Consider the following 25,314-nt stretch of genomic DNA (forward strand, 5'->3'; position numbering starts at 1 on the left):
AACCGGTGCAGGAACAACTAGGCAGCCTTAGAGGAAAACAAAGCAAAGGCATTGCGACTCCTATCTCATGGCACACGATGAAAACTGACTCACAGTAGCAAATGCACCTGTCTAAGCCTAAAAGCTTGTAACATGAAACTTCTATGAGAGATTTAAAAAATAATCAGCAGGCGTTTTGCTGAAGCTGGCAAAAATCTGTGATGCTATGCAAACAGACCAAATAAAAGAAACAGAGAACTGAAATCAAATTTTAAATCTCCTCTAAGATACCTTAAAAACTAATGGAGAGATTGGAAAGACCCAGGTCAAGACACAAAATCCAGCCAGAAAGGAAGAACAGACTAAAGAGATTTGCTGTGGTCATAGCGACAATAGATGACGTACGATATTGTTGAGCAGTCCTAACAAAGTGAATGGTACATCTGTTCCCCACCAAAACAAGAACTGTGAGGTAACTATTTTAGCTGGGCATTTCTTGTGCTCGAGAACTAGGCATGCCCCATCTGACTCAGAAGCTAGGACCCTCTTCTTTTAATCTGACAGTATCACTTGGAGAAACCGTTATGTGCCTCCTGTGCTTAAAGGAATTAAACTTGAATTATGTATTTGAAAGTCAATAGCTTATAGATAGAATTTGAAATCATTAGACATTACAGAAGAATGAGAATAAAAAAAAAGATCTAATACTGGTCCTACATAATTCCTTTATTTAAATGCTAGAAGGAAAAGATATCTGTTAGGGCAAAACAAGAAGGAAAGTTTGCAAGTTAGGAACTCTTATGAACTGAACTCTTTCTCCATCCTCCTAAATTTGCATGTGAAATTAACCATCAATGAAGCTTGGATTCAGAGACAAAGCTTTTGAAAACCTATTCAAAGTTAAATGTGGTCATAAGGGTGGAGCCAAATCAATGAGGACCAGTGTCTCTTAAGAACAGAAAGAGATCCCAAAAATGCCTATGAAGAGACACTAGGTCATGCAAAGATTCAGGAAGGAGGTGATAATCTGGAAGTCAGGTAGAGGCCTCAAGAGAAATCAAAACTGCCAACATTTTCTTCTTGGCCTTCTAACCTTCAGAACTTTAAGAAATTAACACCTACCGTTTTAGTCACTAATTATTCAACTAATTAATAATGGAATTAGAAGGCAAGTCACATATTAGGAAGAAAGGTTCATAATGTATATACTAGATGAAAGACTTGATCTAGAATATAAATGTAGGGAGCTGGAGAAATGGCTCAGTGGTTAAGAGTACTGGCTGCTTTTCCAGAGGCTCTGGGTTTGATTCCTAGAACCAACATGGCAGCTCACAATCATCTGTACTTCTAGTTCCAGAGGATCAGATACCTTCTTCTCATGTGGGTATGGCTTGTATGTAAGGCCCAGATACATGGAGACAGAAGATCCACTTACGTAGAAAAGATTATACATAATTTAAAATTCAGTAAGAAATCAAGGAACTTAATTTTTAAAACTGTCAAAAGATTTGAACTGGCATTTTACTGAAGAAGCTATATGAATAGTTCCAGTGTATAAAACAATGCTCAGTGCCAGTGGTCATCAAAGAACTAGAAGCTCAAGGCAGAGGACCACTTCCAGTCTCCAGAAAATGTTGCATGCAAGTAAGCAGTGTCAGTGCAGAGGCTGTGATGCCATGTGATCTTCCAGACCAAAGGTGTAATCAGAAGGCATTTTACATGGATATGAGAGAAAAGTCAGACTGGGTGTAGCCTGGTGACTGAACATTTGCCTCATATACTTGAGCCAGTGGGTTTCATTTCCAGCAGAGATGGATGTGAGCATGTGGGTACGGATGGATGTACATAAGCACTGGGGTATTTCACTCAAAGGTTGAAATCCACTCTATTTGGCAGTGAGGATGCAATGGGAAAGCTTTTTTTTTTTTTTTTCCAGATAGGACATTCGTAGAGCAAGAGTTAATGAAAAGTCAGGAGCTACAGACAGTAACTCCAGTCTTGAGGAATTTTGACATGAGAGAATAGATAACAGAGAAGAGAAATGTGGCCCTACATGAAGAGAATAAGTTTTGTGTTTTTATTAATTTGAAAACAGAAGTACTTTTATTTATTTGTCCATTAATAAAATCTCTCATAATTACACAATACAATACTGTATGAAAAAGCAGTCATTTGACATACTAAGAGTCACAGGCACACAACAGAAGAGGGGATAAGCTGAGGGACTGGACTATGTGTCACTAAACACTGAGGAACATTACTGTTTGTGAAACTGACAGCAAAATCTTTCTCAGAGTTTGGATCTTGCTATGAACCTCTGACTGGTCTTCACCTAACTATGAAGCTGCCTCAGCCTCCCTAGTGGGATTCCAGGAGTGTGCCACCATGCCCAGCTGACTTTGGTAGAAGTGGAACATGACTCTACCTTCGATCAATTGATTTGCAAGAATCCTAGCCCACCCCTGGTAAAATGATTTTAATGGAGAACTTGGCTATACAATATTCTGAGTATCCAAAGCGTCAACAAAACACACTTAACTGTGTAATTTCATGATACGAGGGAAGGGAGAAAAATATTACCCTAATAGGAACCCCCATTGCCAAGGAAACTCCATAAGGAAGTGGGAGAAAAGAGCAGCTGAACACGCTTCTATGAGACACGGACCAAATGACAACCTTAAACAAACGGCCTTCAGATGCTTCAAAGCCTGGAATAGAAAAGGTTGCATTAGACAAATTTACAAAGGCCAACAAGAAAATAATCGAGTAAGCGAACATTGTAACACAGCATTTCTCTGAAGGCTGGCAACTTCACACTTGCTAATGTGCTCTTACAGAGACTTCCAAGACTGACTTCTCCCTGACTAGTTCCACCTTCTTTAATATTCCCACTGCACACTACAGTGATATTACCCCATTGGATTCCCCCCATCTGTTAGTGGTAAACTATTATTTTTAATATTTATTTATTTATTATGTATACAATATTCTGTCTGTGTGTATGCCTGCAGGCCAGAAGAGGGCACCAGACTCCATTACAGATGGTTGTGAGCCACCATGTGGTTGCTGGGAATTGAACTCAGGACCTTTGAAAGAGTAGACAATGCTCTTAACCTCTGAGTCATCTCTCCAGCCCTAGTGGTAAACTATTTAATTTAATAGTAATAATAAAAAATACTAACATGTCACAGTAAAAAATTAATCTATTTGTTTGAAAAAGAAATACTTTCCTATGTTGTTAATGTTTCAATGATGTCAAAAGTGATAATTATTTACTCTCTTGGTACCAATTTCATTAAATCTATACATGCTTTCCACACTTGGTTCTGGATTTTTCATCTCCAGGTTATACTGTTTCAAAAAATATTTTAAGGCAGCTTTTCCAATAATGCAAAGTTAATCTGGAAAGTATTTCTAGTTAGTGATAAGACAAATTATGGAAATTTAATCTCTCTTTTAAAACAGAGAGACAAGGAAGCTCTTATAGGATTACCTTGTCCTTTCTTAACTGCAAGCAAATAGTCCCCACGGAAAAGTTTCTCAATGAATAGTGGTACTGCCTAAGGTGCATCTATTTCCAAGCATGTTACTGAGTTTCATCACTAATAGAGATCTTATATCATAGTGATTTTTCTCTTCATATAAATAATTATGACTTGAAATAGAAATTATGAAACCAGTATTTTGGTCAAGTCTTTGATTATTACCTTAGGTTTACATGCAGACTCTACTTAGAATAGCTATAACAAAAATTCTATTTCTTTTTATTTCTGTTATTTTCTAATATGTAAAAGAATTTTACTCAAAATTGAATAGGAAACTTACTTGTGGGTCCAGTCCAAGTCCAGCTCGTATTAGGATAATAGTAAGGGCAGTATTTCTTAAAATTGAAGACCATGTGGTAGGAATATGGACAAGCTCATATAGAATCGGGACATTCCTGATGGTGAAACCAGCCAGTAACATCCCTAAGAGGGGAGCGGAGAAAAAGAAAGTAGAAAATAAAGTATATCTGATTAAGTTAATGTTTCCAAGAGAGACCCACAGGGGTAGGTTGCATCAAAGCAGAGGAAGTGGGATGGGTACAGGAATGTGAAGCACAGTAAACAATTCAGTGATGCTGGGACATAAGGCAGCAAGGATGCAAGGGCAGACAATAGGCAGAAGCCAGTTGTTGGGAGGAGTCTCCTCTTTGGCAGAGTCAGGGGCTATGGAAAGCCTTCATAAAGTAATATAAGAATCTTGTAGTTTTTATGTGTTGGTCTTGGTGAATTCGTGACAAAACAGGCTACAGATATCAGTAAGAAGGACATACCATTATTCATGGAGAAGAAGGAACAGCCCAAGACGAAGTTGTGGAGGAGGGGGTAAAGACTCAGTGAGTATTAAGAGAGGTCTTGATACAAGGGTATCATGCATGTAAAATGATACTGAGATAATCTCTGCAGATGGCACTTTGACTATTTAGATGTATTGGTTACTTAGAAGACATCTGACCTCACAAAAAATTTTCCCACTAATTTGGCTGTCCGCCTGGAGAGTCACAGAACAAAAGGATAAAGAGACAATACAGAAAACAGGAGTGGCAGATGGGTAGACACAATGCAGATGTCCACACGGCGTATTCAGCTATCAGAGGATATTAGTGCCCCATTCATCATAATCGTCATAACATGTGCAACACACTAGCTACATGACATGTACAAAACTTCAGCCTTTTCAAAGTTTTCTTTCTTCTAGAATGCATTTTAAACTAAGCTTAAAACTTACTAAATAATAAAACAACACAAATCATATAGAGGACTTTCAAATTATTTTCAAAAATAGACTATAAAAAAATCTGTGTGTAGAGAATAAACCTATATGAAAAAGTTACATAAACACACAGAGTAAATGCATATAACGAGAGGCTATATACACATTATAAAATAAAACAATATATCTAGTCCAAGTAGAAAATGTTCAAAATTTACAAACAGTCAGCAAAGACTACAGCTGATTATATACTTACCAATAAGAGGTGGAAGGGGGGGCACTACAGGTATTCTGATGACTTCTAAAACTTTCCCCCCAAGAAAGGCACTGTAAAAAATAACTATAAGACCAAATAAATTGCCACCAGGGAGAACGTCTTGACCCATAAGGGACCAGAGTAGAATCCATAATACAATGAGCGTAACTCCTGAAATATAAAAAATTTACATCTATATAGATATAAATACATGTGACCAAAATGAATTTTATCAAATATATTAGTATGCAGACTTATATAGCTATACACAGTGTAGATTAACATTTCTTATGTTATAGTTAGTTAGTAAGATACATTTCAGTGTCCCTATCAGTTTATAGGACAAGTCTTAAGCAAATTATTTTTTTTAAAGCATTTTAAGGGGGCAAGGTAAAAGTGCTTGCCGTAAAATTCAATACTCTGAGGTCAGTCCCTGGATTGACTGAAGGGGACAATTAGAACCTGTCCCACAAGACTGTTCCCTGACTCAATACATGTGCCATGGCACCCTGTCTTCTCATTACACACACATATACACACATACATGCACACACACATAGATAGAGACACTAAAACAAAGAAATTTCAAGCTCTGTGAATTGTTTTCCTTTGTACCACTGGGAATTCAGCCTAGGGTCTCCATATGCGAGACAAGTACTCTACCATTGATATCCCGGGATTCTGTAAAGCACAAAGGTTTCTTCTAATATCTTAGTATTTTTCTTTTCTTTCTTGTTTTAAGGTAGGGTCTGGTTTTGTCACCTAGCCTGGCTTCCAAGTGTCCTCTTGCCTCTACCCCTATTAGCTAGCTAGCACTATGGCCCACAACGTGATGCCACATTATGAAAAAATGTCATGACAATGATGAGGCTTTCTTGAGTTTGAAAACAGTTTTTCCAGGAGGAATACAGGCCTGACTGACTGTGATACAAATCTCAACTTAATTCATGATCACAATGGCAGAGCAAATTTTTAAACAGTGAGTACTAAAAATTACTCAGGTAATATTTTTACAAGTATTAGAGGGGGAAAAACCTGAGGGAAAATGAACCTGGACATTGTGGGAATAGGTACCAGGCACCTTGTGTGTAGGAAGCATGGTGGACAGGGCGAGTAAACAAAGGTGATACTGAGCCAATAAGATGGCTCAGCAGGTAAGAGCATTTACCACACAACTCTGATAACCTAACCCTCATCTTTAGCATCCAAGGAAAAGCTGCATACTGTGGCTCACATCTAATCCCAACACTAGCACTTCCATGGTATGGTGGTTTGAATAGGAATGGCCCCCAATAACTGATGTGTTTGAATGCTTGACCCATAGGGAGTGGCACTGTTAGGAAGTTTGACCTTGTTGTATGTCACAACATACACAAGTATGTCACATTGGGGGTGAACTTTGAGGTCTCATATGTTCAAGCTATGCCTGGTATGTGGATCTCCTTCTCCTGCTTGTGGATCAAGATGTAGTACTCTCAGCTCCTTCTCTAGCACCATATCTGCCTGTACACCTCTATGTCCCACCATGATGATAATGAACTAAACCTCTGAAACTGTAAGTTAGCCCCAATTATGTTTTCCTTTATAAAAATTGCTGTGGTCATGGTGTCTCTTCACAGCAACAGAAATTCTAAGATAGAAGTTGGTGCCAGGACTGTTATATTACTGCAATAGTCCTGCCTGTGCTTATGTTTGGAGTAATGTAGACTTTTGAGATTTTGGGTTAGGAAAGCAGTGGAGTGTTCTAAGCATTAATGGATCATCCTAGTAGGAACATAGAAGGCAGTAGTGCTGAGGGTGATTTCAACTGTGGGAGCACAGCTAAGGAGGTTTCAAAGGAGAACATTAACATGTGATGTTTTGGCGTAGAAAGTGGCTACTTTCTGTCCTTGTCTGAAAAGTCTGATTGAGGCTAAAGTGAAGAGTTTTAAATTAATTCCAATGACACTGGAAATCTCAAAACAGCCTAGCATTGACTCTGTTGTATGGTTATTAGTGGTCACTCTTATACAAATCATGCCTTTAATCCCAGCACTCAGGAGGCAGAGGCAGGCAGATCTCTGAGAGTTTGAGGCCAGCCTGGTCTACAGAGTGAGTTCCAGGCCAGGCTCCAAAGCTACAGGGAAACCCTGTCTCAAAAAAAACCCAAACAAAACAAAAAACAAAACAACAACAACAAAAACCAAAACCAACCAACCAAACAAACAAAAAAAAAGGAAAATAAACTAGCTGAGCAGAGAAAGTTACATGATGTACAATTTGAGAGAAAATGGGTACCAGGAAGTGGAATGGGCTAAGTCCTGTGTTTGAGGAGATAAAAAGATTCAAGAAAAGCTTGATATTAAAAGGAATAAAGAGAGTGGTGTCCTCAAGACAAGAGCCCACCCAGCTAAGCTTCCAACTTGTGAAAAGTAATTAAAGACAGCTTAAGTCCAAGCATGGAGGCCCACACCTTTAGTCCCAGCACTGAGGAGACAGAGACAGGCAGATCTCTGAGTTCAACGCCAGCCTATTCTACAGAGCAAATTCCAGGACAGCCAAGTTTAGGCAGTGAAGGAAATCATGGATAACTGAGAGCTGATTTAAGATGTAATTGAATGAAGGGATCATGTTCCAGCCCCAGTCAGCAGTAGAACTTGGCAGCTTCAGCCATGTGATTCTGACATCAGAGTCAAGGACAGAAGAAAATTGTAATGGAATCACCCCCTATGACTAAAGAAAGCTGCGGTGTCAGGGGGTGTCCCTGCATGGAGGCCTATAGAGGCCATTGTGTGAAGCTGTGAAGGTGAAGTCTGGATTGTCTTGGAGACCCCAAGGTATTGGAGATGCCAGAGCCATGGAATACCTGCCACAGAAAGCTGCTAACAGGGAGCAGGATCAGCCCAAGAGGGAGAAATGTGTTGCAGTCAACAAAACTGAAAGAAGTTGGAGATCTAAAATAAGAAGACATATTTTCTCAAAAACAAGGCAGGAGGAGAAGATGAACTCACCTCAAAGTGTGCCCTCACCTGAATAAAATTCCCCTCCAAATTGCTAGAAGTCTACTAAGTTTTACAACAAGCACATACACAGTGAACCCACGAGAGAACAAACAACATTGATAGAAGACACTCACAGAAGACATTAGGTACTAGGAGCCATGGGATAGAAGTATCTCACCATTCAAGAAGAGGTAGACTGAAAAAGAGAGGTCTTAGGAACTCCTGGCTCTTACCATGTTCCTAATATTTTTCTTCTAGCAAGACTATAATATATATGTATTTCCAATATTTAATCATATTTCACAAAATCTTATTAATTTCATATTCACTAAATACTTCTTTTTAAATAAATCTATTTGATATTCTGTCCAATATCAAGTGTAAAATCTGAGTCTAATTGTGTAGAATATTCATAAAGAAATAAAAAAAAAACCAGGGGGTTGGAGAGATGGTTCAACACTTAAGAGCACTGCCTGCTCTTCCAAGGACTCAGGTTTAATTCCCAGTACCCACATGGTACTGTGGTACATGCTGTCTGTAACTCCAATTCTAGGGGATCTGATACCATCATACAGACATACATGCAGGCAAGACACCAATGCACTAAAAATAAATAAAATTTTAAAAAGAAACAGGAAAAACTCTTCATGAATATTTGGCAACAATAAGATGCAAATTTTATATAAGATCACAGTTATTTTAAAATCTGGGGACTAATGGAAAAACCTTAGCATTGCCAGGGATATTATTACTTCTAGCTAACTAAACCAACAAAAGAAGTTTCCAACAAGAATCTTCAATTAACACCGATTCTAACCTCCAAATTTAACATTAGGACACATGGAAAAGAATAAACTATAAATCAATTAATACTTTGGTTTTAAAAGGATAAGGAAATATTTGTTCTGTCTACATATGGATCAGAAATGAGCTTGCTATCTGAGATATACATCTTACACAGTGGCCTTATGATCTGCATTGTATGAGGCACATGTATTTCTCATTATCTCCCCACATACATTTATTTCACATACCATCTGTAATTACTTTACTGAATATTCCTTGTGGAGGACAAAAACTATTAGTACTTCTGTTCACCTGTTGTTTCATTTTCTTCATTTCTTCATATGAAATATCAGCAGACTCACTGGGAATCTGAAGGAAAATAACAACTCTTTAACAACTGTACTCTCCATAATTTTAGGAATGTAAGCAATTCCTACATTTCAAAACTAAATTCATGGGGAACACATATCACACTCTTCAGAAATAGGGGATGTAACAGCACACTATTGTGAAAGAAACCATGACTCCCATGCTAATACGGTTGCCTCTCCTCCGTCGGTATCACTATCTATATACTGAACAAGCGAGACTCGAGTGCAGGCTCAACAACTGAACCTGTCCACCCTTTCTCTATCTTCCTCAGATTAATCCCCAAAACTTTCCTGAAATGAAAATATAACTAAATTGCAAAGTTAAATATAAAAATAATATAACTTAAAAAATGAGAAAAATCAGAGGCCACATCCTCAGAAATTGAAGCTTGCTGCCACTAATACTTACACATATTACACATTGTGATAATTTATGGTATATGTCAGTCCTCCCTCCTAACCTTTGAATATAATTATGAAACTGCTGATTTAGTGAACTATCTGTGGTTTGTGAGAATGAACGGAAGCGTCTCCTGGTGTAAACAGTTCCCACAACAAGTCCAGAATTAACCTTGGAATGGTGATCTTTGTGTCTACGGTACAACTGTCATGACAGAGGAGTGGCAAGTGGGTGTACGTGCATGCCAAACCTCAGTGTGTGCTCACATTCTGAGTGCACTTCTGCAGAAGTATATAAAGCTAGGCTGCATAGATAACCGAGGCTTAGAGGGTTAGCATGAACGGCTATGATGGAGCCAACAGTGCACCTGGCTGCTAAGTACACAGTCTGCAGTTCTTTGAGACACAGTTGTCAGATCTAATGACCTGTCTGTTGTATTTGAGGATAGAGGTGTTTTTTGGAGTCTACATCACTGTAAGGAATGCTGAAAACACAGCGGATGGCTTTTATTAGGGTTATGGAAAGTCACAAGTCACACACAGTAAATCAAACCATCCTACATTTCAGAGTGTACAATAAATGGACATAAAGTAGGATAAATTAATTACAGATAAAGTAATGAGAAGCAAGATGGGATGTTTATAATATTACACTGTACTTTCTGGCTTAAGAATTGTTGGAATCTCTATTGAAAAAAATAGCAATTTATAATTCTAAATATAAACAATTATTTAGTAAAGCTAGAGTAACAAATGATTTAATGGCTTACGCCTTATGCTTAGAAGACAACCCCTACCTTCTGCTTTCTTCAAAATACATAACTTTTGATTTCAACTGCTCAAATTTTCTGCCACACAGAAGGGAATACGCCATATTTGCCTTATTGCTAAAACCTACCCAATCTAGGTCCAAAAAACCCACTGCAGTAATTCCTTTCACCTGTCTCGTCCTCTCTGCTCATTTTCTAGAACCCATTAAAATTTAAGCTACTTCAAGATGATAGTTTTCAGTTTTTACAGACATATCTAAGAGAAATCTATATAAAAGAACCAAACAGTGTTCTGCTCCGTAGCCTGGGATGTCTCAGTGAACAGAAGACTCTGTTTCAGCATGGGCAGTTGTCTGGCAGATGGGTTTCCAGGCTTCAGTTGTCTCTGCTGGGATTGTACGTACATGCACCATGCTTGGCTTTCCATGTGGGTGCTCAGATCCTCATGCTCTCCCAGTGAGCCGTCTCCCCAGAACTCTACATGGATTTAGACACCCTATATTACAATGGAGATTTAATTTTTCACCTGAGTAATTGTAGATAATTGAGAAACTGCTGGCTGGGAATCATCATCCTTTATGTCTGATGCTGTGTTGCTCATGCTAATATTTAAGAGAAAAATAATTTGAGAGAAAAGGCAAATCTATAAATCCATATGGAAACACATTTGGTTAAGGAACATTAATATTTAAATACTAAAATTTTATCATAGCCAAGTAAGACATCTTTACAGAAAAAAAAAATCTAAATACTCACGTAAGGCCAGTGAGATGGCTCAGCTGCCAAGTCTGACGACCTGAGTTCAATCCCTAGGAACCGCATGGTAGAAGAACTGTTTCCACAAATTACTTCCTATGTGTGCTGTCTCTCTCTCTCTCTCTCCTCTCCCTCTCAAAACTTTAAAATATCCTCTTAAAGTTATTAATCAAAGCCACAAACTCAAGCTTAAATGTTTTATTATGTTTATTTATCCGTGTGTGTGGAAATCAGAGGATCATTTGCTGAAGTCAGTTTCTTCTATGTGGATCCCAGGGGATGGACTCAAGTCATCCTGTTTGACGGCAAATGCCTCTACTTGCTAACCCATTTCACTGGCCCAAAGTGCCTAAGTTTTGACATGTAGAAATATATTATTTCTCAACAATTTCATAATAATGGGCAATATATTAAAAGCATGTGAGAGATAACCAGTTCTTTATTTCAACCACTAACTAGTGTGTTTCACGTCTCTGTGAGACTTCAAGGAAATTAAATGATATTGGTAGCCTTCAAAGTCCAGCTGTCAAGGCGACTCCCAGGGTTCCAAGTAAAGCTCCACAGCATAGTGAAACTGAGCTTAAGGGTTTTCTATCTGAGGGGTGTGGAGTAAACCACACACGTGCTGTTCTGGTCATGCTCTTTATTGTTCTGTCTATTCTTCTGTCCTCTAATTCTCTGTCCTCAGCTTCAATCCTCCCTTGCTTCTTTGTTCACCTGCCTTAAATATGTATTTTTTCCAATGAGGCTTGAGGCAATAAGATGAAAAAGGTTACAAGAGTTACACCTCACAGTCAAAGTGCATTCCTTTTGATAAGGGCTAAGAGCAGAGCCATTTACCGTGGTAACACATAGTTGGGGACACGGTGCTTGGAACCTTCCCACGGAAGCTGTTGTTTCATATTCTTCATTTCCTCATTTGAAATATCAGCAGACTCACGGGGAATCTGAAGGAAAACAACAACTCTTTAACAACTGTACTCTCCATAATTTTAGGAATGTAAGCAATCCCTACATTTCAAAACTAAATTCATGGGGAACACATATCACACTCTTCAGAAATAGGGGATGTAACAGCACACTATTGTGAAAGAAACCATGACTCCCATGCTAATACGGTTGCCTCTCCTCCGTCGGTATCACTATCTATATACTGAACAAGCGAGACTCGAGTGCAGGCTCAACAACTGAACCTGTCCACCCTTTCTCTATCTTCCTCAGATTAATCCCCAAAACTTTCCTGAAATGAAAATATAACTAAATTGCAAAGTTAAATATAAAAATAATATAACTTAAAAAATGAGAAAAATCAGAGGCCACATCCTCAGAAATTGAAGCTTGCTGCCACTAATACTTACACATATAACACATTGTGATAATTTATGGTATATGCCAGTCCTCCCTCCTAACCTTTGAATATAATTATGAAACTGCTGATTTAGTGAACTATCTGTGGTTTGTGAGAATGAACGGAAGCGTCTCCTGGTGTAAACAGTTCCCACAACAAGTCCAGAATTAACCTTGGAATGGTGATCTTTGTGTCTACGGTACAACTGTCATGACAGAGGAGTGGCAAGTGGGTGTACGTGCATGCCAAACCTCAGTGTGTGCTCACATTCTGAGTGCACTTCTGCAGAAGTATATAAAGCTAGGCTGCATAGATAACCGAGGCTTAGAGGGTTAGCATGAACGGCTATGATGGAGCCAACAGTGCACCTGGCTGCTAAGTACACAGTCTGCAGTTCTTTGAGACACAGTTGTCAGATCTAATGACCTGTCTGTTGTATTTGAGGATAGAGGTGTTTTTTGGAGTCTACATCACTGTAAGGAATGCTGAAAACACAGCGGATGGCTTTTATTAGGGTTATGGAAAGTCACAAGTCACACACAGTAAATCAAACCATCCTACATTTCAGAGTGTACAATAAATGGACATAAAGTAGGATAAATTAATTACAGATAAAGTAATGAGAAGCAAGATGGGATGTTTATAATATTACACTGTACTTTCTGGCTTAAGAATTGTTGGAATCTCTATTGAAAAAAATAGCAATTTATAATTCTAAATATAAACTTATTATATAAAAATATATATACTAAATATATATTTAGTAAAGCTAGCATAGCAAATGATTTAATGGCTTATGCCTTATGCTTAGAAGACAACCCCTACCTTCTGCTTTCTTCAAAATACATAACTTTTGATTTCAACTGCTCAAATTTTCTGCCACACAGAAGGGAATACGCCATATTTGCCTTATTGCTAAAACCTACCCAATCTAGGTCCAAAAAACCCACTGCAGTAATTCCTTTCACCTGTCTCGTCCTCTCTGCTCATTTTCTAGAACCCATTAAAATTTAAGCTACTTCAAAATGATATTGTTTTCAGTTTTTACAGACATATCTAAGAGAAATCTATATAAAAGAACCAAACAGTGTTCTGCTCCGTAGCCTGGGATGTCTCAGTGAACAGAAGACTCTGTTTCAGCATGGGCAGTTGTCTGGCAGATGGGTTTCCAGGCTTCAGTTGTCTCTGCTGGGATTGTACGTACATGCACCATGCTTGGCTTTCCATGTGGGTGCTCAGATCCTCATGCTCTCCCAGTGAGCCGTCTCCCCAGAACTCTACATGGATTTAGACACCCTATATTACAATGGAGATTTAATTTTTCACCTGAGTAATTGTAGATAATTGAGAAACTGCTGGCTGGGAATCATCATCCTTTATGTCTGATGCTGTGTTGCTCATGCTAATATTTAAGAGAAAAATAATTTGAGAGAAAAGGCAAATCTATAAATCCATATGGAAACACATTTGGTTAAGGAACATTAATATTTAAATACTAAAATTTTATCATAGCCAAGTAAGACATCTTTACAGAAAAAAAAAAAATCTAAATACTCACGTAAGGCCAGTGAGATGGCTCAGCTGCCAAGTCTGACGACCTGAGTTCAATCCCTAGGAACCGCATGGTAGAAGAACTGTTTCCACAAATTACTTCCTATGTGTGCTGTCTCTCTCTCTCTCTCCTCTCCCTCTCAAAACTTTAAAATATCCTCTTAAAGTTATTAATCAAAGCCACAAACTCAAGCTTAAATGTTTTATTATGTTTATTTATCCGTGTGTGTGGAAATCAGAGGATCATTTGCTGAAGTCAGTTTCTTCTATGTGGATCCCAGGGGATGGACTCAAGTCATCCTGTTTGACGGCAAATGCCTCTACTTGCTAACCCATTTCACTGGCCCAAAGTGCCTAAGTTTTGACATGTAGAAATATATTATTTCTCAACAATTTCATAATAATGGGCAATATATTAAAAGCATGTGAGAGATAACCAGTTCTTTATTTCAACCACTAACTAGTGTGTTTCACGTCTCTGTGAGACTTCAAGGAAATTAAATGATATTGGTAGCCTTCAAAGTCCAGCTGTCAAGGCGACTCCCAGGGTTCCAAGTAAAGCTCCACAGCATAGTGAAACTGAGCTTAAGGGTTTTCTATCTGAGGGGTGTGGAGTAAACCACACACGTGCTGTTCTGGTCATGCTCTTTATTGTTCTGTCTATTCTTCTGTCCTCTAATTCTCTGTCCTCAGCTTCAATCCTCCCTTGCTTCTTTGTTCACCTGCCTTAAATATGCATTTTTTCAAATGAGGCTTGAGGCAATAAGATGAAAAAGGTTACAAGAGTTACACCTCACAGTCAAAGTGCATTCTTTTTGATAAGGGCTAAGAGCAGAGCCATTTACCGTGGTAACACATAGTCGGGGACATGGTGCTTGGCACCTTCCCAGGCAGTGGCAATGAAAATGTCCGAACCCTAAAAATGGATTGTCTTATCCTGTTTGCAACTCCAGAACATAAAGGGGGGGGGACCTTATAACTTTTGGTGTAAGGCCAGACTACCTCTTGTCGCCCACAGCCTAGTGAAATTGCTGGGAACTCTGCTTTTGGGGCTGCATGAGCCACACAGAATTATTAGCAAACTTGCTGCCATATTATCCTTGATAATGACGATACCTTAGGAACCTCCAACAAAACTCCACTATTGCATCCACCTGGGACCAAAGCCAGTGTCACCTATACACATAAACAGTCTTCAGGGGGGAGGTCACTCTAGAAAACTGTGAGAAGTAGCAGATGAATCATCTATGCAAATATCAGCATATGGATATATAAACCATGAAAATTAGGGCAGCACACATCTCCAACGGTGGTAAAAAGGCCAAAGGAAAGGAAGATGAGAGAGTGTCAAAAGACTTCAAAACAACTCGAGGAAAATTCAATACACAAAAGAATACATAGTGTCAATCCTAAAAATGAAAAAACAATTTATCACATGAAAAAGAAATTCAGTAAAGAGAGGGAATGCAAAAAGTATCAAGTAATCTTGGATCTGAAATACTCAACATGTGAAAAAAAATACAGTTAAGAGTTAAGCAATTAATGTAGTTTTCCAAAGAATAAACATGAAGGGCCAAAAATAATTTTAAAAGTGTTCAACATTCCTAGCAATTAGGAAGTGTAAATTAAAATGACTGTGAGATACCAACCCACTCCAGTCAGAATGGCTAGCATCTAGAAATCTGATGACAAATTTTGGAGAGGATATAAAGAGGAACCCTAATTAGCCATTATGGTACAGATGAATGGACAGTGAATTGTGATCCAGACAAAAAAGAATACCCTTTGGGTCCAAAACAAATGAAATCTACTGGAAAATGAATGGACTTGGAAATTATAATATTAAACAAGGTCACCCAAATGCAGAAAGAAGAGCCACATGGTCTCCCTATGCAGATTCTTGCCTTTAATATACACATGTACATATGCAAACAGCTGTCAGCAAGAATGTAGCATAACACATATATGAGGGAATCCCTTAGACACAAAGTAGATTTCTCAGTAGAATTTTACAGCCAAGAGAATAAGGTGACATATTCACACTGCTAGAAGAAAAAAAGTGCCAAGTTGGGTGTGAGGGACATCTGCTGTTCCAGCACTTAGAAGGTTGAGACAGGAAGGTCACATGTTTGAGGAGAAGCCTGTACTATAGCAAGACCTTGTTTCAAAATGAGTAAATACTGCCAACTAATAATAATTATAATCAGTCAGAACTCCAGAAGTTAAGTATTTCTATGACAAGTAAAAATTCAGGAAACGCATTACTGATGTGGGATTCCCCCCCTGTATGCTGTGAATATGTTTTATTACCATTGGTTAATAAAGAACTATTTTGGCCTATGACAGGACAGAATATAGCTAGGTGAAAAAACTAAACAGAATGCTGGGAGAAAGAAGGTAGAGTCAGGCAGATGACATGTAGCTGCTGAAGGAGAAAGATGCCCGAAACTTACCAGTAAGCCACAGCCTTGTGGCAACACACAGACTAATAGAAATGGGTTAATTTAAGATGTGAGAGCTAGCTAGAAATATGCCTGAGCCATCAGCCCAACAGTGTTGTAATTAATATAGTTTTTGTTTGATTATTCGGGTCTGGGTGGCCGGGAAACAAAAAAGCAGTCTCCATTTACAAGATAAGCATTACTTACACTTCCTACCTCCCAAGAGCTTAAGGGATCCTACACACAGAAACAAACAATAACATATCATAATTAAAACACATAAAAGTATAAAATGCACTAGTAAAACAGATACACAAAAGAGAAAATTACCAAATCTTATCAAAACAGAATACAACCAAAGATAGACAACAGGAGATAAAGGATATATAAAACAATCAGAGAAAAAATTAACAACAGAAGCAAGTCTTTACCTATTGATAATAATTAAATTGATTAAATTTCCAGGTTAGAAGTTTTATGCTCACTAAATACACTCACACACACACACACACACACACACACACACACACACAGAACCAATGGCCCCAAAACATGCTGCTCACAAGAAACTCAAAGCATTAGTGAAGACACCAACCAGGACTGGAAGTGAAGGGATGGGAGAAAATTTTTATTCAAGTCAAAAACCAAGTGGAAAAGCTAATACCACATTATAGACTTTAAGATAGAAATTGCAAGGAGACACAGAGGTGTAACCATGTGTTGATTAAGAACAATCTTTAAAAAAAGGATGATGTTATTATTGTAAATATATATGCACAAGCCTCCAATACCAATTATATAATACTTCCAATAAAAGCAAACAAACCTCAATTAAGAAACTTCAAAATTAAACAAATATGGGTCTGATAGATATTTTTAGAACCTTTGATGCAGTGGATGAAGAATACTCATTATCCTCATCATGGATATTCCCAAGGATAAGCCAGGCCATAAAACAAGCCTCAACAAATTCAAAATGTAGAAACCACAGCATATGCCTTCTCCAAGGACAATGGCCTAAGTCATGTGCCAGCAGAGGCCAGTGATGTTAGAGTTCCCCTAGAACTGGCTTCGTAGGTGCTCATGAGTTTTCTGACATCTATGACCTATGTGCCAAAAGCAGACACTGGAGAGATGACAGTATCTACAACAAATGGTGCTGAAAAAAACTAGATGGCCACATACAGAAGAAGAATGAAATTTGACCCGCATATACCATCCTGCACAAAAAGGAGCTAACTGAACCAAGAACCTAAATAGGAAACTGTCAGAAGCAAGCATGGGCAGTTCCCTACAGGATCCGGGTGTAGGAAAGAACTTTCTGAACGGGGTCCCAGAGGCCCAGGAACTAAAGTCAACAACTGACCAGTGGGACCTCATAAAACTAAAAAGTTTCTGCATGGTCATGAAACTTTCATGAAACAATTTCATGAAGAGGAAGCCCATGGAATGGGAGATGTACCTAAACATCTGACATAGGGTTAATATCCAGAATATAGAAAGAATTCAGGAAACAAAGACAAAAAAATGACTTATTCAAAAATGGGTTTAGGATCTGAACAGAGAGTTGTCAAAAGACAAAGAAAGTGAATGAAGGTTCCCACTTCCCACATCTTCTTCAGCATTTATTGTTGTTTTGCTGATCTTTGCCATTCTGACTGGGGCATGATGAAATCGCAGTTGTTTTACTTTTTTACTTCCCTAATTACTAGGGATGGTGAACATTTTTTGAGATATTTCTTAGCTCCTCCTCAGGCAGGAAGTTTTCAGGTCAGATCCAGGTCAGGTCATCAAGGCACTGTGCCTAAAGTGTCTTCAGCAATGGGGATTTAACTTCCACCTCTGAGATGCAACCAAGGGCAAGAGCAATAGACTTCCAAATGTTTTGGAAGTCTCTTGGTCAACCTTGATCAACAGTTTAATGGGGGGGAGGGGGAGGGCAACTCCTCATGTCTGGTGTTGGAGGTTTTGTTAGATAGTCTATAAGCATTGTCATCCCAGATGGGAAAGTTTCATTTAAACTCTATATGTATAAGTGTATATATACTTATATATACACTAAATGAAATGATAGATAGATAGATAGATAGATAGATAGATAGATAGATAGATAGATAGATAGATAGATAGATGTGATGCGTTAGGACTTTTTCCTGTAACTACTAGGGATGATGAACATTTTTTGAGATCCAGGGATTTGACCTCAGGTCATCATGCTTGCACTGAAAATGTTCTTACTCACTGAGGCATCTCCCCAGCTGCTACCTTTTAGTTTTTGAGCCAAGGTCTCTCTCTGAACCTGGGGCTCACCCACTGGTTAGACTGTAGACTGGCTGGCCATCTGTCTTTACCCCTCCAGCTAGGGTTACAGATGCACACTGGCATCTGTAGGGGATATGGATTCAAATCCTGGTTCTTTCGTTTGCACAACAGGCTTTTTTAAGACTAAGCTATCTCCCCAACTTCTGTATGTACCTTTTATAGGCATGATAATGAACATGGAGAATGAATACCCACATGCAATAGTAAGGACTTCTGTTGGTATTATCCCACAATTATTTGATTCATTGAATTCAATTTATCCCTGCAGAAAACCAGAAGTATGAGAGATGGCCTCCGTAGGTGCCAACTGCCTCTCTCCATCAACCAATGTGATCATTCATGGAGTTTGAGGCACTGTGTGAAAAAGTATGCATATGACTGGACTCTGTTTCTAACTGTCAAATATGCAAAAAACAATCTTAAAGGCAACCACTAAGCATTCTTTTGATGATATTAAAATTAAACCTACCTGATCTTTCAGGAGTTTGTTTGCAGTCTTAAAATATCTTGCGTTCCTACAGAGAACCTTACAACCTAGGTAACAAGCTTTTAAGGCATCTTAACAGGGTGATATTCCACAAACAGCGCCACCACCTGCTGTGAAATGACAGTCCTTACTCCTTCAAAAGCATTGTTGTTAATTGCTCGCCCGCTGTGATGAAGTACAAGAAAAATCCGGGTCGGTGAGTGGGGAAAGGAACGAACGCCTTCTGGAAATTAAAAGCCAATCCTGGGACACATCTGCAACTAGAGGTGCACGTGACGCTTTATCGCCCCAGATTCGCCATTTTGTATAAACAGCGGCTGCCCAGTGGATTAATTTTGCTGTCAGTCTTGATGGAAAGATCTCTTCTTTCTTACTGGCAAGGGCTGTTGAGAGAAAGAAAAATCAGAGACATGCGTTGAGAGAGGAAAGAAATGAGTCAGAAAGATGACGGAAGAGGGCTTTCAGTGTGAGGAGCCATGTGAGGAGAGGGACGCGAAGCGAAGGGAAGGGACGAGGCCTTCCTTAGCTAACAAACGGGAGGCTACAGCAGGAGCGGTACCCGGGGGCCTGGAGCAGAAGGACTGAGAAAACTGGGCGAACCTACAATCCCTTTAGCAAGTCTCACCGGCCCAGGGACCCAGCAACCGTCGTCCAGAAGCCTCGCGCAGGGCAGGGCAGGGCGTCAGGACAGCCAGGGACCCAACCTCCAGGACGGAAACTGGGCTGGGATTTCCCGGAAGCAGTAGGGCGGGGCCCGGGAGCAGGGCCCTTAAAGGACTTCCTGGTCAAGAATGTGGCTCTGAAATACTTAAATCACATGAATTTTGTTTTAATATTTCTTTTTCATTTTGTTTTGTTCTTTGATTTTTTTTTTCTTTTGGAACGAGTCTCACTGGCATCCTGCTTCAGTCTCCCAAGTGCTGGGGTTATAGGCAGCTTCACTAGGTTCACTGGCTTCAAACCCAGCTCTAGTTCCTGTGATATAACCGGAACTGTTTTTATTTCTTTACCTTTCTTGTTAGTCGAATTACATAGGAATTCTCAGGAAGGGCCAAAAAATCACTCCTGTCAATACTCAGCTTCCACCTCCTTGGCCACCCCTGAAGAACAGGTGTAACATGGTTAAAATGAAACATTTGAGAATGTCATGTTATTGTGATTGCTCCAAATATGACAATCAAAACTTAATATGCTATACAGTATATGCTGTATGTAAGAATTTACAGAGTTTTTTTTTTTTTTTTAAATCCCTATTCTCCCATGATTGAAGCCGCAGGGCGATTGGTAATGAAAAGTCCCCAGACTATCTTGATACAAAATATACAGCTTTAATAAACAGAAGTAAGACTTACAACAGCTTACACCAGAATCCAAACGATCTGTCCAGACGCAGGAGCCAGGCAAAAAAGAGAGCGGAAAAAGAGCACGCTTGCTAGGTTTATAGGCAGACTTTAGCCTGAGGGCGGCACGCCCCAAAAACAGAATGTGATTGGCTGAACTCTTCTATCACATGATCATGAATGTCAAAGTATATTTGAAGTTAGAAAGGTACTGTAAACAGAAAGGTAAAATGAAATGTAGATTTTGTAAAAAAAAAAAAACTTAAATTTATGAGACTATCCACCATGTTCATGATGCCTGCTGTTCATGCTCACTGGGTTTTGGATTTACATTTGTACATTCCTTGTATGAAGGCAGATTTGCAAAGATGTCCAGGCCTGCACTACTGCCATGGGCCATGTCTGGGTCTGAGACCCTGATGCAGCTGTGGTGGTCTGTGTTGATGCCCACGGCTCCTGTTACCACGGAGGGCTCTGTGGATGCCCAGAGACTGGGCTACCACCTGTGACCATGTCAGTCCAAGGGATATGGGAAAACTCGTAGGCTGACCAAACCACCTACCACCCAGGCTCAGAACCAGGGCTATCTGTTGGCTCACACCAACATCCACCCCATCTATGAACCGCTGGAGCATGTGAAGGGGCTAGACCTGCAAATCCAAAGCTTCAGAATCTCTACAATGTACGGCAACAACAGGATATCCAAGAAGAGTCCCAGTAAGAGCTCATTGTCAAGGATGTAGCAGAAGTCAGAGGACTCAAAACAGACCAGTGACTCATTGTACTGAACACTTACAAGGACTCAAGGGACTACTGGGTGACTCACTGTGTCACACTACAGCTTTCACATGGAGACGTGTGTGTATGTATGTGTGTGTGTGTGTGTGTGTGTGTGTGTGTGTTTCTTTTAAGTTTTATTTTACGTTGAGGGGAGGTTGTAAGGGCAGAGGGCAAATATAAAAGGATGGGGAGATGAATGGAGTCAGGACTCACAGGATGCATGTTGTGAAATCATCAAAGAATCAAGAAAAGTCTAAAGATAAGGGAATTATAAACAGTAAACAAAGAAGTCCAATTATCCTTATTTACAGATGATATTATTGTGTACACAAAAGATCCTGAAGACTCCACCAGAAAACTCTTAGATATGATACTTGCAGCAGAGGCAGAATGCAGCATTAACATATAAAAATCAGTAGCCTTCATATTAACAAATAAGTATACTGAGGAACAAGAAATCCCATTTATAATTGCTCAGTGGAAAAAAACCTTAGAATAAATTTAACCAATAAAGACTTTTTTAAAAAAAAATCAAGAAACAAATTGAAGATACTAGGAGGTAGAAAGCTCTCCCGTGTTCATGGATTAGTAGAATTCGCCTTGTGAAAATGTCTACATTGCCAAAAGCAAAATACAGAGTCAATGCAGTCCCATTAATAGCCCAAAGATATTCTTCAGAGAAGAAGAAAAAAATGTAAAATTCAATCATAAGAGGCGCTGGAGAGCTGAAGCAACCTGATCAAAAAGAACAATGATGGAGATATGACCATACATGATTTCAAGTTTCACTAGACAGCCACGGTAAGAAAAACAGCATAGTACTGGCACTAAGAGAAATATCAAATAGAATATAATAGAGGCTCCCATAATAAACCCATCTAGTTACTGCCACCTAATTTTTGACAGTGAATCTAAAAATACACACCGCCAAAAAGGGCAACTTCTTCAACAAATGGTGCTGAGAAAACTGGATATTTGCAAATGGAAGAAGATAGATCCTATCTCTCACCATACATAGTACCTTTGACCATATTGTAATGTAAGGAAGTGTTTAAACATAGCTTAAATCTTGTCTCAGAGAAACAAAACTGGGGGAAAACTGACTTAGGAGAACTTTTCACATATGCTTCTCATAGCTCAACTAAGATGATGAAATCATTTTCTTTAGTTTATCTACGTCTCTGTATTTTGTCTGCATGTGATACTTAGTGAGGTTGAATGTTCAGTATCTGCAGGCAGAAGACGGTAGAACAACATACCAGGAACTCAAGGCACTAGACTTTCCAGTCGTCCTTACCCTGAATCCAGACTGTTTTGAGGGAGGGAAAGAAAACACCCCTGTGGCTAAAGTCTAGTTCTGACATTAACCTGTCGTGTGCAGTCAGGTCTTGCACAAATACACCTTCAGCTGCAGAATGCTGGAATCCTGGCTACACTGGGCCTGGGTATGGTAGAGCACACCCAGCTTGAATGGAAGAGTGATTATGTAGGTCATGTGTGAATGTCCTACATAAACTGGGGTACTCGGTACATGTTGGGCACACTTTGCTATGGCCTCTTGCACTGTGAAGGCTACAAAAACAAAGCTATCAAGTTCCTCGCCTCCTTTGTTGCCAGGGCTGGCCCGCCACACAGATCCGGTCTTGGAGGTGCAGGCTGCACTTCCTGAGAGTTCCTTTCTTGAAGGAGAGGTGATGGTGATGTCTCTCAGAAGGTTCTGGCTTCTGCTCCTCTCTCTGAGCAGCAGCTGCAGTGTGGGTTTGAGAGTCGGATGCACACGGGCAGGACAGAGCAGAGCCAGACAAGGAGCTGGTGCTTCAAGGCCGACTCGGGGTGACTCCTCTGCACTCTGTGGCTGCAGAAACTTCCGATCATTGCTTCTCAGTGTTTGTGTTTGTTTTCTGCTAGTATTACCTGGAACTGAGTGTTTCTTAACAGTCATATTGGTTAGGGATTAAGACAGAGGATAGGGACACGAGGAAGAATAGGAGGAAGAAGAGCAGTGGCAGAGGAGGAAGGAGAGGAAGAGCAGCAGAAGGGGGAGGGAGAAAGGAGGAGAAAGAAGAGGAGGAGGAAAAGGAAGAGGAAGAGGAGGAAGATAAAGAGGAAGAAGAAGGAGAAGGAGAAGGAGAAGAAGCAGAAGTAGACTAGGTACATTTCTTAGTTGCTTGAATGTTTCTCTCACATGCCCCAGGCCCTGGCTTCAGTCTCTAACACCCCATAAAGTCCCACATGGTGGCACATGCCTGTAATCCCAACATAAATAGATGACGGATGATCACAAGGGCAAGCTTATCCCTGGCTACCTAGTAACTTTAAGGCCAACTTGACTTACATGAAACCGTTGCTCAAAACAAAACAATACAAACCAAACACCAGAACAGTTTTTAAAAATGACTATGATATATCACATGTAGCTGAGTAAGCAAGACCTACAAAATGGCAAACCTACCAGTGACCTTACATGGAAAAGGAGGTGAAAACAGTAGCTATGCCAAGGATGTAGCAAGGAGTGGGGTGTGGGGTGTAAGTATAGGAGCCCAGTGCTTGCCACACCCCTGCTGGATAAATGTTAGCTTATTACAGAATACACTCAGGGGAACAGAAGGGTAACTGATAATGTTAGTTGCCGTCTCAATTCTGCCCAGGTCTTTAGTTTCTCTCTTTGTCTGTGTAAAACTCTTGCTGGTTGGCATTGCTCTCTCCCGTTTTACAGAGCTCCTAATGCTGACTCCTTGCTTTAATAAGCATGTCTTTTCTTCAACTATTGAGCATTTAGGAAGAGACTTGTCAATAAGAGAGTTCTGTAATTGAGATCAACTCCAGTCCCCCCTTTTCAAGGTTGATTTCTTCAGTCTTGCTTCGTGTCGGCACCTTGAACAATAACTGTTGCTCTCCAAAAGCCTAGTCACAAGGTAGGTACTACATATAATTGCTTGGGCCACGTCTGGTTTATAGGATGCTGGGATCAGCATTTGTAGTCGTACATGCTGCCCAGTGTTTTACCAGCTAAACCGCATCCCCAGTTTTACTTAAAACCTCTTTTATTTTTATTTATTTGTTTGGTTTTTCTATGCTTCTTATTTTCTTTTAAAAATCTTTCTTTTTATTTATTTAAGAATTTCTTATTAATAGTGTATGAAGGTTTATCCATTCACTTGTGGGAAGATATTTTGATTGTTTCTAAGTTTTGGCAATTATGAACACCAGAAACACACATGAATAGTTTTTTGTATATATACATTTTAAAGGAAATACATTGAGCCAATCACCAGAACACGTTTTAAATATGTTCATATCACTAAGAAACCATCAAATTTTTCTCAAAATGCCCACACTATCTGCATCCCTACTAGCAATGGCAGAGGGGAGAGGGGGACCTGTTGACCATATCCTTGCTAGAATTTACTGTTTGCGAGTGTTTTCGATGTTTCTCATTCTAATGTAAGCACATAACAAGCAGTATGCTCTAGCTTTCTATTTAATTTGTAACTTTCCTAATGATTCATGGCCATCTTATCTGTCACTTGTATATCTTCTGGGAGTGACGTATCTAATCCATTCTTGTCTTTTTCTCAGGTTCACTACATTACTTAGTTATTTCTTTCATGGGAAGATCAAGGTGGGCACGTGCACTTCATGTATTTGTGTGTCTGCACAGGTGAGAGGACAGCTACCCGGAGCTGATTCTCTCTGTCCTACCATGTGGGTTCAGGCGATGGAATTTAGGCTGGCAGGCTCAGGGGCAAACATCTTGACCTGGTGAGCCATCTTACACAGCCCTTTTTGTCCATTCTCAAATCAGATTGTTTGATTTCCTTTCTGTTGAGTTTTAAGAGTTCTGTAAGCTTAATAAAAATTTCAAAAACATTTCATTAAAGAAAAAATGTTTTTTGTATATTTTGGATAATAGAAATCTACCAAATATATACGTGTTCTCTCTCAATCTGTAGATTTTTAAAAATTCTTTTAGCCTGAGTATTTTTTTATTT

General features: G+C 39.3%; 1 protein-coding gene across 4 annotated transcripts in view; it reads right to left on the minus strand.

Moving 5' to 3' along the window:
* Slc9b1 (solute carrier family 9 member B1) overlaps positions 1-19,919 on the minus strand; it is a 40,828-nt gene extending 20,909 nt beyond the window's left edge. Inside the window, exons 1-9 of one of the 4 annotated variants that reach the window (XM_087897547.1) lie at positions 19,828-19,919; positions 19,185-19,585; positions 13,728-13,803; positions 11,894-12,000; positions 10,824-10,899; positions 9,006-9,126; positions 4,991-5,161; positions 3,805-3,947; positions 2,560-2,687 (exon numbers count right to left, since the gene is read on the minus strand). In XM_087897547.1, coding sequence (XP_087753673.1) covers positions 2,560-2,687; positions 3,805-3,947; positions 4,991-5,161; positions 9,006-9,126; positions 10,824-10,899; positions 11,894-12,000; positions 13,728-13,802 — 821 coding nt within the window. In that variant the 5' untranslated portion in view covers position 13,803; positions 19,185-19,585; positions 19,828-19,919. Of the gene's footprint in view, positions 1-2,559; positions 2,688-3,804; positions 3,948-4,990; positions 5,162-9,005; positions 9,127-10,823; positions 10,900-11,893; positions 12,001-13,727; positions 13,804-19,184; positions 19,586-19,761 lie in introns of all 4 variants that reach the window. The other 3 variants (XM_087897550.1, XM_087897548.1, XM_087897549.1) reach the window with 3 other exon arrangements.
* Positions 19,920-25,314: the final 5,395 nt, after the last annotated feature.

The sequence above is a fragment of the Myodes glareolus genome, chromosome 17 (genome assembly GCF_982192425.1).
Source record: "Myodes glareolus chromosome 17, mMyoGla1.1, whole genome shotgun sequence".
In the NCBI taxonomy this organism is placed as follows: domain Eukaryota; kingdom Metazoa; phylum Chordata; class Mammalia; order Rodentia; family Cricetidae; genus Myodes; species Myodes glareolus.